The 17,499-nt window shown below is 37.8% G+C and overlaps 1 protein-coding gene across 1 annotated transcript in view; it reads right to left on the bottom strand.

Annotated features, from left to right (window-relative positions):
* Positions 1-4,116: 4,116 nt before the first annotated feature.
* Positions 4,117-17,499, bottom strand: part of sin3b (SIN3 transcription regulator family member B) — a 67,984-nt gene continuing 54,601 nt past the window's right edge. The window contains exons 14-19 of the mRNA XM_061976271.2: positions 15,038-15,207; positions 14,787-14,960; positions 10,717-10,809; positions 10,543-10,637; positions 6,740-6,938; positions 4,117-4,694 (exon numbers count right to left, since the gene is read on the bottom strand). Coding sequence (XP_061832255.2) covers positions 4,458-4,694; positions 6,740-6,938; positions 10,543-10,637; positions 10,717-10,809; positions 14,787-14,960; positions 15,038-15,207 — 968 coding nt within the window. The 3' untranslated portion in view covers positions 4,117-4,457. The remainder of the gene's footprint in view (positions 4,695-6,739; positions 6,939-10,542; positions 10,638-10,716; positions 10,810-14,786; positions 14,961-15,037; positions 15,208-17,499) is intronic.

The following is a 17,499-nucleotide window of genomic DNA, read 5'->3' as shown; positions in this document are numbered from 1 at the left end:
CTGATGTGTGGGTCAAATATGGTGAGTTTTGAAGCATGTTAAGTGGGTCAAATTACAGTTTAATGTGGCGGCGGAAGAATAAAGAATAAAACCTTAGAAATTCAATAGGTCCTTATGTCCCATTGCATAAGGACTCCCTTTGGGAGTCCTTATGCAATGGGCCATGCGGGCCCTAATTAATACATATTGAATTTGTTATTAAACGTGTTCTCTGCAGGGAATTCAGATGATTAATTTACTCAAACCACATTCTAATTTAAGAAGATACAATGACATACAGCTTTAACATGGTATCATCTTCTGGTGGCATAGATTTGTTATTACACCATATAGATTAATACAAATATATTTAAAATTTAAGCTGCAAGCAGCATTGGTCGGGCCCGCGTATTTGGCAGGTGCTAGTCCTAAGTGTCCCAATACTTTTGTCTACTTTTAGTCTGAAGTGTCCCAAGACTTTTGTCTAGTGTACCTACCTTGTCTGCATTGTGTGGGCACGTTGGTGCTTCCTGCTTTTAAGCAGCCATCTTAAAAAAAACAGCAGCATCAGCGCAGCGGGTCTTTGAAGGGTCATAAAATCAAAACCGGAGCAGGTATTAAAACGCTGTTCTGTTATTTTATACACAAGGGTTTAATCTCTCTCCTGTGTTAGTTTGAAGCCGAAACGACAAACGCGCTCAGAGGAGATAGTTTTTGAAGGAAGGTGACCGGTTTTTACAAAAAAATTTGTTTTGAAGGGGGAATAGCAAACTTCCTGTTGATTTTTGCTGGGGGTTGTCAATTTATGAAATGTAGGTCTAAGTGAGACCTACATAGAGGTTTTTGTTTCATGTCTCTCCGACCTTCCCAGTGGGAGTTACAGGCAGTTTTGTCAGTTTTTTCATCCGAGGAGCAGTTTTTTGTGCGTTTCATTAAAAAATTGCGCTAGAGCACAATTTTGAGATTTGGGGTTAGGTTTTTTTTTATTAGATCGCAATTTTTGCCAGTCCTTATGTGTGTGTTCAGTTCGGTGAGTTTTGAAGTAAGTTAAGGGGGTCAAATTACAGCTCAAAGAGGCAAAAGTGACTGTTTTTAGTACTTTTTTGTCTTGAAGGGGGAATTGCCAACTTCCTGTTGATTTTTGCCCGATGATATACAATTATGAAAACTAGGTCTAAGTCAGACCTACATACAGGTTTTTGTTTCATGTCTCTCCGATCTTCCTAGTGGGAGATATAGGCAGTCTAGTTTTTATTCTTTCCTAGGGGGCGCTAGAGCGCAATTTTGAGTTTTGAGGTTTGGTTTTTTTTAAAAAAAAGGTAATTTTCGCAGGTCCTGATGTGTGGGTCAAATATGGTGAGTTTTGAAGCATGTTAAGTGGGTCAAATTACAGTTTAATGTGGCGGCGGAAGAATAAAGAATAAAACCTTAGAAATTCAATAGGTCCTTATGTCCCATTGCATTATGCAATGGGCCATGCGGGCCCTAATTAATACATATTGAATTTGTTATTAAACGTGTTCTCTGCAGGGAATTCAGATGATTAATTTACTCAAACCACATTCTAATTTAAGAAGATACAATGACATACAGCTTTAACATGGTATCATCTTCTGGTGGCATAGATTTGTTATTACACCATATAGATTAATACAAATATATTTAAAATTAACACATATTGCCGCCTAATGGCTTGAATTCGCTATTAAAAGTGTTGTTTTCTGCAGGGAATTCAGATTATTAATCTACTCAAACCACATTCTATTTAGTAAATGAATGCTACAATGAAAGCTTTAACAGTATTGTTTCCCTCTGGTGGCATATATTTGTTATTACACCAAATTAAGTCATTGTATTAATTGGCATGAAAAAAAACATACAAAAATGTACAAACCCCAGTGTCATACATCATCAATCATCTAGTCCTTAAATTAGTATGTAAATAATCTTTTCAAAGTCACATTATTTTATCACGTACTTGAGCAATGAGGTAGTGCTGAACTATCCATCCATCCATTTTCTACCGCTTGTCTCTTTCGGGATGGCGGGGGGGGTGCTGGAGCCTATTTCAGCTGCATTCGAGCGGAAGGCGGGGTACACCCTGGACAAGTCGCCACCTCATCACAGGGCCAACACAGATAGAGAGACAACATTCACACACTAGGGACTCACATGTTAATACTATCTTTTTACAAGAATAAAAAATTAAATATACATATATATATATATATATGTATGTCTTAATAAGGTTATCCAAAAAATAGTGCTCGATACCGTAGTAGAGCGCAATATATGTATGTGTGGGGAAAAAAAATCACAAGACTACTTCATCTCTACAGGCCTGTTTCATGAGGGGTTCCCTCAATCATCAGGAGATTTTAATGGGAGCATTCACATACCATGGTTTATATAGGGCACAGAGTGGGTGGGTACAGGCTGGCGTAGGGGCGTGGTGATTGGCTCATGTGTTACCTAGGAGGTGTTTCCGTCTGTGGCGGCATGCTGATACAATTTCGCTGCGCTTGTTGAGGGATGACAGGTCTGGACGGTAAATAATAAACAGTTTCTCTTTCAAGCATAGGTTGCATCTTTTATTACCACTATTGTAAGGTGTGCTGGATGCAAGAATTTGCCATGTTATTGAATATTCAACATTATTGTCTTTGAGGTCCCAAATGTGTTTGCTGAGTTCTGTGGTATTCCGCAGGTTTTGGTTCCTGAAAGAAGCCTTGTGATTGTTCCATCTGGTTTTGAATTCTCCCTCGGTTAATCCTACATATGTGTCGGATGTGTTAATGTCCTTGCGTGTTACCTTAGATTGGTAAACAACTGATGTTTGTAAGCACCCCCCCGTTGAGGGGGCAATCAGGTTTCTTGCGGCAGTTGCAGCCTTTGTTGGTTTTGGGGTCGCTCTGTCCGGGGGCCGACGGCTCATTTGCAATTGTTTTGTTGTGGTTTGAGATAATTTGTCGTATATTGTTCATACAGCTGTAGCTCAATTTAATGTTGTTCTTGTTGAATACTTTTCTTAGGGTGTTGCCTTTGGGGAAGTGTTTGTCAATCAGAGTGAGGAATTTGTGGCCAATGTTAGTTGAGACGTTTTTTGCTGTATGAGGGGGTTGTACCAGATGATGTTGTTTCGTTTTCTGTTCTTTTTTTGGTTGGTTTCCTGGCGTGGGTTCATAGGTGAGGGTGAAATTGTATCACGCCACGCCACGCCCCTACGCCAGCCTGTACCCACCCACTCTGTGCCCTATATAAACCATGGTATGTGAATGCTCCCATTAAAATCTCCTGATGATTGAGGGAACCCCTCATGAAACAGGCCTGTAGAGATGAAGTAGTCTTGTGATTTTTTTCCCCACACATACATACATATGTATATATATATATATATATATAATGTATAAAATCTAAACAAAAAAGATTTTACACACCTCCTGATCCCTTAAAGAAAATACAAAATCGAATTATGGTGTACCTAATGTTGTGTCCAGTGAGAGGAACATCTTGCACGCCCTCTCCTGGTGAAAAATGGTACTGGCACCCCTTTTAACCTGCTCTGTCACATCAGCACTAACACCCAACTAAAATGCGGATACTTTCCAACGACAAGACGTGTCCATCAACATCTAAGAAAGTGACAACTAGGTTGTTTATTCCATGATAACTGATACAGGATAAATGTTATACATTCTATTTTAACACTGATATTTTTGCCTTTTATTTTCAATGTCAGTATGCCAAAAAACAAACAAAAAAAAACACATTCAGTGAAATCAAGATTATGATACATAATTCCTCATCAGTATTAAACCAATCTCATGGAAGGACTCCTGGTTGCCTTGGCGATAAACATGTTTATCACACACGTTTAGCTACAATATAAAGAGTGGGGGGGGCGACAACAGCAAACACTAAAAAAAAGACATGATCTTCAGATGGATGTAAATGCATATATAAAATAGAAATATATGTATATATGCAGTACTGAGTGACAAAAGGGAGAATACAGAAAGAAAAAGGTACGTACTCACATCTCCTGGTAGAAAGACGCATGGAAGCAAGCCAACAAGCAGAAGGCTCTCTGGCTTTACCAGCTAAAAACTACACTTGATGAGAATAAGAATTATTTAAAAAAACAAACAAAAAAAAAAACAGACATTCACATTTCTGAAAGCATTTCCATGATGTCACCTGATCAATGGTGATCAATCTTGACTTTGAGCGCCAGGAGGAGGAGGCGGGGCCACAAAAGTTTATTACTTTGTCTGTCCTGGTGGTCCGTTCTGTCCGACATGATCACAGACTCACTGCAGAGAGAGTGAAGATGCGGGCCCACGTATACAGGAAGTATACAGGAAGTATACAAGAAGTATACAGGAAGTATACACAACGTATACAAGTACTGCACTGTTTACTGGATGGATGTCCATGCATTTACCTGGGCGGGTGTGTGTGTGGGTGTGGGTGTGTTCCTAAGGCGAGGCGGGCGCTTTGCTACCGCTGTAATGAACTTGGTATCTGTTGACCGTCTGCCCTTTGACCTCGGCGGACAGGCAGGTGGTCTTGCAGGGGATCATGTCCTCGTCCTCCTCGCCCATCAGCCACTTCTGCACGCCGCGCTCGGCCGAGGCCGCCACGTGCTCGGCCCGCCAGCCCCGGTGCCACTTGTCGAAGCGCTCGTGTTGGCTCGCCGCCACGCGGTTCTGGGACTGCGGACCGAGGTCATCATCAGGATTATTCGTTCATATTAATGTTAGTACATTTCTACTTTCTCATTGTTGTGCTTTCTCCAAATAAAAGCTGTGATTTAACAATAAACAAAAACACTTCTGTATTCATTTTTTACAGGGGCCATTTGCAGCTCATTTTTAAAATACTATAAAATAAAAAAAATAAAAAGAACATTAAAAAGTGGAATAAAAGAAATGTAACGATCAAAAGTTGCAATGTTGACTACCGTATTTTCCGCACTATAAGGCGCACCCAAAAACCACAAATTTTCTCAAAAGCTGACAGTGCGGCTTATAACCCGGTGCGCTTTATATATGGATTAATATTAAGATTCATTTTCATAAAGTTTCGGTCTCGCAACTTCGGTAAACAGCCGCCATCTTTTTTCCCGGTAGAACAGGAAGCGCTTCTTCTTCTACGCAAGCAACCGCCAAGGTAAGCACCCGCCCCCATAGAACAGGAAGCGCTTCTTCTTCTACTGTAAGCAACCACCCGCCCGCGTAGAAGAAGAAAAAGCGCGCGGATATCACCGTACGTTTCATTTCCTTTGTGTGTTTACATCTGTAAAGACCACAAAATGGCTCCTACTAAGCGTCAGGGATCCGGTTCATGAAAAGACGCAATCTCTCCATCCGCACACGGATTACTATTTCACAGCAACTGATATTCCTGTGAACCGCACTGTGGATACAACGGGAGCACGTACGGTGAATATTCGCACCACAGGGAATGAGAAGTCATCCTTCACTGTGGTTCTAGCTTGCCATGCTAATGGCCAGAAACTTCCACCCATGGTGATATTCAAAAGGAAGACCTTGCCAAAAGAGACCTTTCCAGCCGGCGTCATCATAAAAGCTAACTCGAAGGGATGGATGAAGAAAAGATGAGCGAGTGGTTAAGGTAAGTTTAAGTTTACGCGAAGAGGCCGGGTGGCTTTTTTCACGCAGCTTCGTCCATGTTGATATACGATTCCATGCACGCCCACATCACGCTGGTTTTAATATATTATTAAAGTTTGACTGACCTATTTGACTGTTTTTTTGACATTCCTTTAGCGCAGTTAGATGCGGCTTACAACACGGGGCGGCTTATAGGTGGACAAAGTTTTGAAATATGCCGTTCATTGAAGGCGCGGCTTATAACCCAGGGCGCCTTATGGTGCGGAAAATACGGTACATGTTATTATGAATGTTACTACATGACATATATACTTACATCATGTATATATTACATGTTATTATGAATGTTACTACATGACATATATACTTACATCATGTATATATTACATGTTATTATGAATGTTACTACATGACATATATACTTACATCATGTATATATTACATGTTATTATGAATGTTACTACATGACATATATACTTACATCATGTATGTATTACATGTTATAATGAATGTTACTACGTGACATATACTTACATCATGTATATAAAACCCTAATGGAGGTGTTTGGATATTTTTTTAAGGGGCTCTATAGGCAGAATTGAACAGCTTCCACAAGCTCCATTGTAAGCTGACTTTTGATGGCATTTATTTAATATTTAGAATGCTTAAAAAACACACAAAATAATGATTGTGAACAATAGGCAAAATTCCAAACAAAGTGCGGTTCCCCATTATGTATTGAATTAAAAAATGCATAATTTGCCAAATTTTTAACATTTCTATGAGTTTTTTTTTTTTTTTACGCCCTTTTGTGTTAAATAAAACCTAGTTTTGTATATGACAAACACATAACTGCAATATTGTAATATTTCATGTGCAGTAATTGGATAAAAAACTCATAACAAAGTTGATTTTGATTCATTATTATTTTTTAAGCCATGACAGTTTAAGAAAAAAAAATCATCCTGCATGGCAACTTTGTGTTATTAGAGTCAACATTGTTGTCAACTTGTTCTCGTTACATTTCACCCGTTTGCTCTTTTATTCCACTTGTTGGTGTTCTTATTTAATAGTATTTTGGAATGTGCGCACTTTGCCCCCCCCCCCCGGTGTGACCCGCCTACCTTCCTGGCCTTGACCAGCGCCCCCCTGCGGTACATGTAGTCCTCAGAGTTCATGACGAACACCATCTTGTGAGTGTTGAGTTTGAAGCGACAGTCCAGGCTGCCGGCGTTTTCCACGCCCAGCTGCCGTTGCCATTCTCGCCTGCAGCGCATGGCCTCCACCTGGCGCACCTGCCAGCGGCGGAATCGACGCAGGTTCCTGCAAGCGTACGATAAGGTTCATCGTCGGGAGTCACGGACGTAACACAACTATGGACACGTCGAGGCGCACGACCCGCTTATGACTCACCAAGTCCTTCTTTCTTATTGCTGAAAAGCTCCCGTTTACGTCGACTTATGTTGACATGTGTTGTCACTAAGCACATAACATAATGGACTTATGCTGTCTTTAAGTTGAAGTGGAGTAGGAATTGTTGTTTTTCTTTGCACCGAGAGGCCACAATAATTCACGACGTCAAGCCCATGATGCGGTAAGTTGAATGATGCGGACACGTTTGTTACTGGATACTTTCTAATACGCTTCTGCCTCGGAGACTTGGTATGTGTAAGTGATATGCAACTGTAATTATTTGCATGGTAGGTGTGAAAAAACACTAACCTATGCTGTCTTTAAAGGTGAAGTTGTTTTTTGGTGCCGCTGAGTGGGCACAATAGTTCATGATGCGGACACTTCTGTTACTGAATACATGAATCCTCTGTTATTCAGAACTATAATTATTTGATACTTGTTTATATTGACATATGTGGAGTTTTACACTGCAATATTGTTCAATTATTACGTATGTCTAGTGTGCTATTGTGTGCTTAGTTGTTGTGTAGCTGCTAGCTCCTGTTTACCTTTTGTAAACGACTTTAGTGAAATGGAAAAAATAGTGTGTTTATCGGAGGACATTTAGATGTTCTCTGGCTTTGCACAAGTAAACACGCTGCAGGACTGCTCGTATCGGAGCGATTATAGCTGAGATTTTTGATACAAACAGTTATATTCAAAGTCAGACCAGGACAACCAATCATTGAAATCACTTTTGTGTTTACCTTGCAAGTGACATCATTCCATGAGAACTAAAGGGCATTGAATGGAGGTTATTTTGTGCCTTTATTAACAAAGCTTTTTTCGGACAATTCATTTGTGTTGCTGAATTTTTGCGTACATTTTTTAAAATTATGCTGACAATTTTATTGAATAAAAATCTGCGAGCAAAATTGTGTGTTTTAAAATTCAGGGTGTAAAAAATGAGTGTAATAAGTGTGTGTATAACAAAACCAGTGTAGAAATATTCATAGTGAAATATTTGTTGCTTTATTATGCCAGACTTACTTCAGGTGAATGACAAGTGAAACACCTCCTTGGCTGCTTCTAAGATAGGATCTGTTGCTTCAGTCTTCATTTACCTGAAGTCAGTGTTGAAGCAACATCTTTTTCTTACACTGATTTTTTTTACAGCAATTTTTCTTACACTGACTTTTTATACACTGAATTTTACACCTTTTTTTTTTTTTTTTTTTTTTACAATGATTTACACTGAATTTTTCTTACATTTAATTTTCTTACTGATTTTAATTACAATGTTTTTCTTATAGAACATTTTTCTTACACTGTTTTTTTAGCACTGAATTTTTATACACAGATTTTTCTTACTGTTTTTTTTTAACAGAATTTTTATACACTGATTTTCTCACACTGAATTTTCTTTCACTGATTTGTTTACACTGATTTTTCCTACATTTATTTTTTTTACATATAATTTTTTTTACAGATTTTTTTTACATTGAATTATTTTTCACTGATTTTTCTTACACTGACTTTTTTATACACTGAATTTTACACACCTTTTTTTACAATTATTTTTTTACACAGAATTTTTCTTACATTGAATTTTTGTGCACTGATTTTTCTTACATTGAATTTTCTTACTGGTTTTCATTACAATGTTTTTCTTATACAACATTTTTCTTACACTAAATTTGTTTTGCACTGAATTTGTATACACATATTTTTCTTACTGTTTTCTTTTTTTACACTGAATTTTTATACACTGATTTTCTTACACTGAATTTTCTTTCACTGATTTGTTTACACTCATTTTTCCTACATTGAATTTTTATACACAGATTTTTCTTACTGTTTTTTTAACAATTTTTATACACTGATTTTCTCACACTGAATTTTCTTTCACTGATTAGTTTACACTGATTTTTCCTACATTTATTTTTATTACACATAATTTTTTTACAGATTTTTCTTACATTTAATTATTTTTCACTGATTTTTCTTACACTGACTTTTTTATACACTGAATTTTACACGCCTTTTTTTACAATTATTTTTTTACACAGAATTTTTCTTACATTGAATTTTTGTGCACTGATTTTTCTTACATTCAATTTTCTTACTGATTTTCATTACAATGTTTTTCTTATACAACATTTTTCTTACACTAACTTTGTTTTGCACTGAATTTTTATACACATATTTTTCTTACGGTTTTCTTTTTTTACACTGAATTCTTATACACTGATTTTCTTACACTGAATTTTCTTTCACTGATTTGTTTACACTGATTTTTCCTACATTGAATTTTTTTACATATAATTTTTTTACTGATTTTTCTCACATTGAATTATTTTTCACTGATTTTTCTTACACTGACTTTTTTACACACTGAATTTTACACACCTTTTTTTACACAGAATTTTTCTTACATTTAATTTTTGTGCACTGATTTTTCTTACATTGAATTTTCTTACAGATTTTCATTACAATGTTTTTCTTATACAACATTTTTCTTACACTAAATTTGTTTTGCACTGAATTTGTATACACATATTTTTCTTACTGTTTTCTTTTTTTACACTGAATTTTTATACACTGATTTTCTTACACTGAATTTTCTTTCACTGATTTGTTTACACTGATTTTTCCTACATTGAATGTTTATACACAGATTTTTCTTACTGTTTTATTTAACATAATTTTTATACACTGATTATCTCACACTGAATTTTCTTTCACTGATTTGTTTACACTGATTTTTCCTACATTTATTTTTTTTACATATAATTTTTTTACTGATTTTTCTTACATTTAATTATTTTTCACTGATTTTTCTTACACTGACTTTTTTATACACTGAATTTTACACACCTTTTTTTACAATTATTTTTTTTACACAGAATTTTTCTTACATTGAATTTTTGTGCACTGATTTTTCTTACATTGAATTTTCTTACTGATTTTCATTACAATGTTTTTCTTATACAACATTTTTCTTACACAATTTGTTTTGCACTGAATTTTTATACACATATTTTTCTTACTGTTTTCTTTTTTTACACTGATTTTTCCTACATTGAATTTTTTACATATAATTTTTTTACTGATTTTTCTCACATTGAATTATTTTTCACTGATTTTTCTTACACTAATTTTTTCACAGTGATATTTCTTACAGAATTTTTACACACTGAATTTTAAAACACGGTATTTAAAAAACTGCACATTTTGCTCACCATTTTTTCCCCCTAATGAAAATGTCAGCATAATTTGGTGTAAAAAATGTACTTCATTTGTATCTAGTTACATTAACACAGTGTTAAAAAAAACCTTTCCTAATAAAGACACACATTAACCTCCATACATTATTTTTGTTTTTAAAACGTTATCCTCACCGTTTCAAAAGTACCAATTTGGGAGCACATATAAATGATACCAAACCCGAGCAGAGACGAGTTCTAATAAATCCCAAACACATTGACTGCTGCTGCTCAGACTTAATATAACAAACGATGATGTCATGTCTCACCTGGGAAGAAAGACAGGTTTGAAAAAGTAGCCCTCTGCCTGCGAACACAGACTGGACTCGGTTCCAACAAACTGTTCCATGTAGCTGGACAAGCACTGAAACATCAAACATGAAACACAGCGTTACTCCCCTGCACCACCGATCACGTGACTGATGGTGTTCACCGTGCGTCACCTGAACATCTAAAGGGTCGTCAGCCTGGGCCTCCTCGGTGTCCAACAGCTCCACGGTCATCGTCACGTCGCCCTTGTTTTGAAGAAACATCACCTGAGAGAAACCAGACAGATGTAAGTCACTTTGTCATATTGTTGCCTTTATGCCAGTATTTCTTTTAATATGCTTATACTTTGCAGGAGTGCTAACAGTAGTGGTTTGAATTGTGTTATTGAGAGAAATAAGACAACCAAAATGTCAGAAACGTCTCAGTGTGAAGCCATTCACTTTCACCACAAAATACAATGGTAGATGACAACAATGTGTCCCATAGGGCAGTGTTTTTCAACCTTTTTTGAGCCAAGGCACATTTTCTGCGTCGAAAAAATGCGGAGGCACACCACCAGCAGAAATCACTAAAAAAGGAAACTCAGTTGACAGTAAAAAGTCGTTGTCAAAATTGTTGGATATGACTTTAAAGCATAACCAAGCATGCATCAATATAGCTCTTGTCTCAAAGTAGGTGTACTGTCACCACCTGTCACATCACACCCTGACTTATTTGGACTTTTTGGCTGTTTTCCTGTGTGTAGTGTTTTACTTCTTGTCTTGTGCTCCTATTTTAGTGGCTTTTCCTGTTTTGTTGGTGTTTTCCTGGCGCAGTTTCATGTTTTCCTTTGAGCGATATTTCCCGCATCTACTTTGTTTTAGCAATCAAGAATATTTCAGTTGTTTTTATCCTTCTTTGAGGGGACGTTGTTGAATGCCATGACATGTTCGGATGTACTTTGTGGACGCCGTCTTTGCTCCACAGTAAGTCTTTGCTGTCGTCCAGAATTCTGTTTTTGTTGACTTTGCAGCCAGTTCAGTTTTAGTTTCGTTCTGCATAGCCTTCCCTAAGCTTCAATGCCTTTTCTTAGGGGCACTCACCTTTTGTTTATTTTTTGTTTAAGCATTAAATAACTTTTTACCTGCACACTGCCTCCCGCATACCTGCCAACTTTTGAAATCAGAAAAACCTAGTAGCCAGGGTCCAAGGGCCGCAGGCCCCGGTAGGTCCAGGACAAAGTCCTGGTGGGGGGTTCAGGGCTTCGCCCCCCGACGCAAAATGATTATTAGCATTCAGACAGGTTAAAATGTTGCTAAAACCATCACTTTTCTATCAGTCACAGTGACTTTTCAAAACAAAAATATTACAGCAAAAATCATATGGGTTGATTGACATGTTTATTCTGTAAGCTAACTTCAATAGTTTGAAATTATTTTGACAGTTAATGCCAGTTATCCTGTCAACCTTTCACAAGACTTCAATTTGTTAATTGAAAGTATAAACAGTATAAACACTTTTTACAGTAAACAAATGGTAAAACAGTACTAAACAATTCCATTAAAAAAAAAATTGGTGTCATTATTAACTTTCTGTCCAAGCTTGTATAATCTACTGCCTTGTTCAATTGTAAAAAATATTCTGTGCCTAAAATTCACATTTCTATCACAATTATCATACTGTAAACATGGTAAGCTAACTTCATTAAAATTAATAGTCCTGTCAATAGCATGGAATTACAATTCAAATGTAGTTTTTTTGTAAGCCTTTCAAAAGAATTCAAAATATGAAAAATTAATGAAAATTAATTTAAGCCATCAGACACTTGAAAAGTGGCACATCACATCTCTAATGTAATCATTTGAACTTTTCAACAGAAATAGCACTGCAAAAATATTAAGGACATACTTCTGTATTTTGGTAGTTATGCTGTCAACATTTAACAAGATTTCTTCAACTTGGACTTGAAAGCATAAATAGTATAAACACTTTTAACAGTATAACAGTACTAAACAATTCCAATAGATAACATTGGTGTCATTACCTTTTTGTGGCTAAAATCCAAATTTATTCTATCAGATTGATCATACTGCAAAAATGATATGGTAACTTTATGATAAGTTTACTTGAAGTGGCATAAAACACTGAAAGTGATTGTTCCTATAACCCCTTTGTTTCAAATGTTTGTTCCACTTGTGGCAGTCGGGCACCAGCATACCGTCTTTGACAACTTGAAGTGGCATAAAACACTGAAAGTGATTGTTCCTATAACCCCTTTGTTTTAAATGTTTTATGCCACTTCAAGTTGTCAAAGACGTGCTGTGAAATACAGCCGACAGGATTGCGCACCAAACACGAAGCAAGGCCAAAGCGCATGCATGGTGCAGGAGAACAAAGGACTTCTTTCATTTAAGGTTTGTGATAAACCATCAAACTCATTCGTTAAAAGGACTCTATAGTAATATAAAGTGAGTTTTTCTGGACATTATCATGCAAGAAAAGTTTATTTTTGGGACCGCGTAATGATTTTTAAAGGTTGCATTACAAACATGTAACTGTCCCATGTGATCAGCCAGTGCGATTGGAAGTCCATGCTCAATTATTGCCTCCGTAAATAAAACTTCGGCATTTATCACATCCAAAGAATCTGTTTGGGCGACGAAAAACGTTGAAAGTTTTCCACTTGTATCGCTAGCAAAGGCATTAGACTTGTGTTTTTTTGTCCCAACGTGGTCTTTTACATCGCTAATTCCTCCGTGTCCGATCGACAAATCTTGTCTGCACAAGGTGCAATTCGCGTAGTTTTCACCCTTTTTTTTTTTTCATTAATGAAAAACCGTATTTTTTATCACTGCAACCGTAACCCGGAATAGGTTGATGAAAACCGTACTAATTACGGGAAAACCGGAGTAGTTGGCAGGTATGCTCCCGCTGTTTCCGACATCTACAAAGCAATTAGCTACCGGCTGCCACCTACTGATATGGAAGGGTATTACACGGTTACCGTATTTTCCGCACTATAAGCCGCGCCTAAAAACCACAAATTTTCTCAAAAGCTGACAGTGCGGCTTATAACCCGGTGCGCCTTATATATGGATTAATATTAATATTCATTTTCATAAAGTTTAGGTCTCGCAACTACGGTAAACAGCCGCCATCTTTTTTCCCCGTAGAAGAGGAAGCGCTTCTTCTTCTATGGTAAGCAACCGCCAAGGTAAGCACCCGCCCCCATAGAAGAGGAAGCGCTTCTTCTTCTACTGTAAGCAACCACCCGCCCCCGTAGAAGAAGAAGCCCCCGGATATTGCGTTTCATTTCCTTTGTGTGTTTACATCTGTAAAGACCACAAAATGGCTCCTACTAAGCGACAGGTTTCCGGTTCATGAAAAGACGCAATCTCTCCATCCGCACACGGACTACTATTTCACAGCAACTGCCTAAAGACTTTCAAGAAAAGCTGGCTACTTTCCGTGCATATTGTAAAAACAAGATAGCTGAAAAAAAGATCCGGCCAGAGAACATTATCAACATGGACGAGGTTCCACTGACTTTTGATATTCCTGTGAACCGCACTGTGGATACAACGGGAGCACGTACGGTGAATATTCGCACCACAGGGAATGAGAAGTCGTCCTTCACTGTGGTTCTAGCTTGCCATGCTAATGGCCAGAAACTTCCACCCATGGTGATATTCAAAAGGAAGACCTTGCCAAAAGAGACCTTTCCAGCCGGCGTCATCATAAAAGCTAACTCGAAGGGATGGATGGATGAAGAAAAGATGAGCGAGTGGTTAAGGGAAGTTTACGCGAAGAGGCCGGGTGGCTTTTTTCACGCAGCTCCGTCCATGTTGATATACGACTCCATGCGCGCCCACATCACGCTGGTTTTTAATATATTATTAAAGTTTGACTGACCTATCTGACTGTTTTTTTGACATTCCTTTAGCGCAGTTAGATGCGGCTTATAACACGGGGCGGCTTATAGGTGGACAAAGTTTTGAAATATGCCGTTCATTGAAGGCGCGGCTTATAACCCAGGGCGGCTTATGGTGCGGAAAATACGGTACTCTGCCGAGCTCTAGACAGCAGCGACACTCAAAAACACATCATTTGCAGACTATAATTACTGGTTTGCAAAAAAATTTTTTTTATCCCAAATAGGTGAAATTAGATCATCTCCCACGGCACACCAGACTGTATCTCACGGGATATAAGTGGTTGGAAAACACTGTCCTAGTGTGTATAAAAGGCCAGACTTTGCACCGACCTTGAAGCAGTTCTCTTCAGCCATGGCTCTCTCAGCCTTCCACTGGTAGCTGGTCTCCCAGGCGGCGCGTACACACTGCGATGAGAGGTTCCCCCCGGCGGCCCCCTTCTTCCTCTCGGCCAGATAGAGCTCCACCACCTGCAGACACACCTCGTCGCTCACCAGGTGCTGCAGCTGGAGTGGCAGAGGAAAGTGGGCGGAGTTAAGGCCTGCGCGTGGGCGGCAGGGGCTGGGTTTCGCGTGGCGCTCACCTGTCTGATGATGTTGTGGATGACCTTGTCGATGGTGAAGCCGATGTAGGCGTGGATGGTGAACATCTCACGCAGGGTGTCCTCGTACTGAGTGGAATCCAGATTTCCGTCCAGCAGGCTGCGCACCATGTCCAGGAAGGCAGGATAGTACTCCTCCAGCTCCACCTCACCTGCACGCACGTCACATGTGTTACTTACACACGTTATATGGAAACATAGTGCTGTTGGAGTCCCAAACATATTTGAATGTTATCAAGTGACAACTTTTTTAGGACTGTCTCGATACAATTTTATCACTTCCGATAGCCTTTGAGTATTGGCCCATATCGAAAAGGTGAAATTAGTCAGAGTAGGTGTGAAAAAACACTAACTTATGCTCAGAGGTGGGTAGTAACGCGCTACATTTACTCCGTTACATCTACTTGAGTAACTTTTGGGATAAATTGTACTTCTTAGAGTAGTTTTAATGCAACATACTTTTACTTTTACTTGAGTATATTTATAGAGAAGAAACGCTACTTTTACTCCGCTACTTTTATCTACATTCAGCTCGCTACTCGCTACTAATTTTTATCGATCTGTTAATGCACGTTTTGTTTGTTTTGGTCTGTCAGACAGACCTTCATAGTGCCTGCGTTTCAACAAATACAGTCACTGGTGACGTTCACTCCGTTCCACCAATCAGATGCAGTCACTGGTGACGTTGGACCAATCAAACAGAGCCAGGTGGTCACATGACCTGACTTAAACAAGTTGAAAAACTTATTGGGGTGTTACCATTTAGTGGTCAATTGTACGGAATATGTACTGTACTGTGCAATCTACTAATAAAAGTTTCAATCAATCAATCAAAAGTGTGAAGGAAAAAAGACCCTTTTTTATTTCAACCGTACATCCCGTCAAAAGCCTAAAGACTGACTGCACAGTTCCTGTCTTCACAATAAAAGTGCCGCTCCATCGCGCCTGCGCTTTCATAACAAGAGTCTCCGAAAGCCAGCGCAAACAAGCTAGCAAGTTACGGAGTTTGCCGCCAATGTATTTCTTGTAAAGTGTATAAAAACGAATATGGAAGCTAGACAAATAAGATGCCAAAAACCATCCACTTTCATGTGGTATTAGACAGAAAGGAGGAACTTTTTTTCTCCTCCATTTGAAAACGTGGACGTTATCATCACTACTGTCTGATTACAATCAATGCAAGTCATCAGAATCAGGTAATACACCAACTTATATTCTTGTCTTCATGAAAGAAAGGAATCTATATGTTAAACATGCATGTATATTCATTAAAACACCTTTAACATGTAAACAAAAACGGCAAAATAAATAAATATAAATTATATACTATATATATATATATATATATATATATATATATATATATATATATGATATGTGTGTGTATGTTACTCATCAGTTACTCAGTACTTGAGTAGTTTTTTCACAACATACTTTTTACTTTTACTCAAGTAAATATTTGGGTGACTACTCCTTACTTTTACTTGAGTAATAAATCTCTAAAGTAACAGTACTCTTACTTGAGTACAATTTCTGGCTACTCTACCCACCTCTGCTTAAAAGTAGCCAAAGAAGTAGTAGCCTTCAGCCTTCCATGTTTTGCAACTGACTTGACTAAAATGGAAGAAAAGTCCAACTTTGAGTGTTTATTGGAGGACATTTAGATGTAAAACATGCTGAAGGATTGCTTGTATCAGACATTTTACATGCCATTCTATTTTTTCACCTGCCATTCTATTTAGCAACTGTTTTTGTGTAGAAGGTGACTCAGGGAGGAACACACAATAATGTCAATATACTTGTACTGTCTTGTACCTGTGCAAATGGCAACAAACATCTATTCTATTGTATGCCGATATCGGTCCGATAACATCCAATATCGGATCGGGGCATCCTTGCATTATTTGTTGGGAGAAAAAAAATAAACTCTCAAAAAGGAAGACATGTTCTCTCATCACATTTGTTCATAAGTAGGGTTTTGCAAATATAAAAATTTAGCATGTACACTTTGGGAAGACTATTTTTGTCCATGTCTGCAGTCACTGGGCGTGTGCTGTACGAAAAGCAAATAACCACCAGTGTCCCTAATTAGCATCACTGGCAACCTACGATACTTACTGTACAGGTAAAAGCCAGTAAATTAGAATATTTTGAAAAACTTGATTTATTTCAGTAATTGCATTCAAAAGGTGTAACTTGTACATTATATTTATTCATTGCACACAGACTGATGCATTCAAATGTTTATTTCATTTAATTTTGATGATTTGAAGTGGCAACAAATGAAAATCCAAAATTCCGTGTGTCACAAAATTAGAATATTGTGTAAGGGTTAAATTTTGAAGACACCTGGTGCCACAAACTAATCAGCTGATTAACTCAAAACACCTGCAAAGGGCTTTAAATGGTCTCTCAGTCCAGTTCTGAAGCCTACACAAACATGG

This window comes from Nerophis lumbriciformis, linkage group LG14 (genome assembly GCF_033978685.3).
Source record: "Nerophis lumbriciformis linkage group LG14, RoL_Nlum_v2.1, whole genome shotgun sequence".
NCBI classification, from domain to species: domain Eukaryota; kingdom Metazoa; phylum Chordata; class Actinopteri; order Syngnathiformes; family Syngnathidae; genus Nerophis; species Nerophis lumbriciformis.
This window is presented reverse-complemented; position numbering and strand designations above follow the sequence as displayed.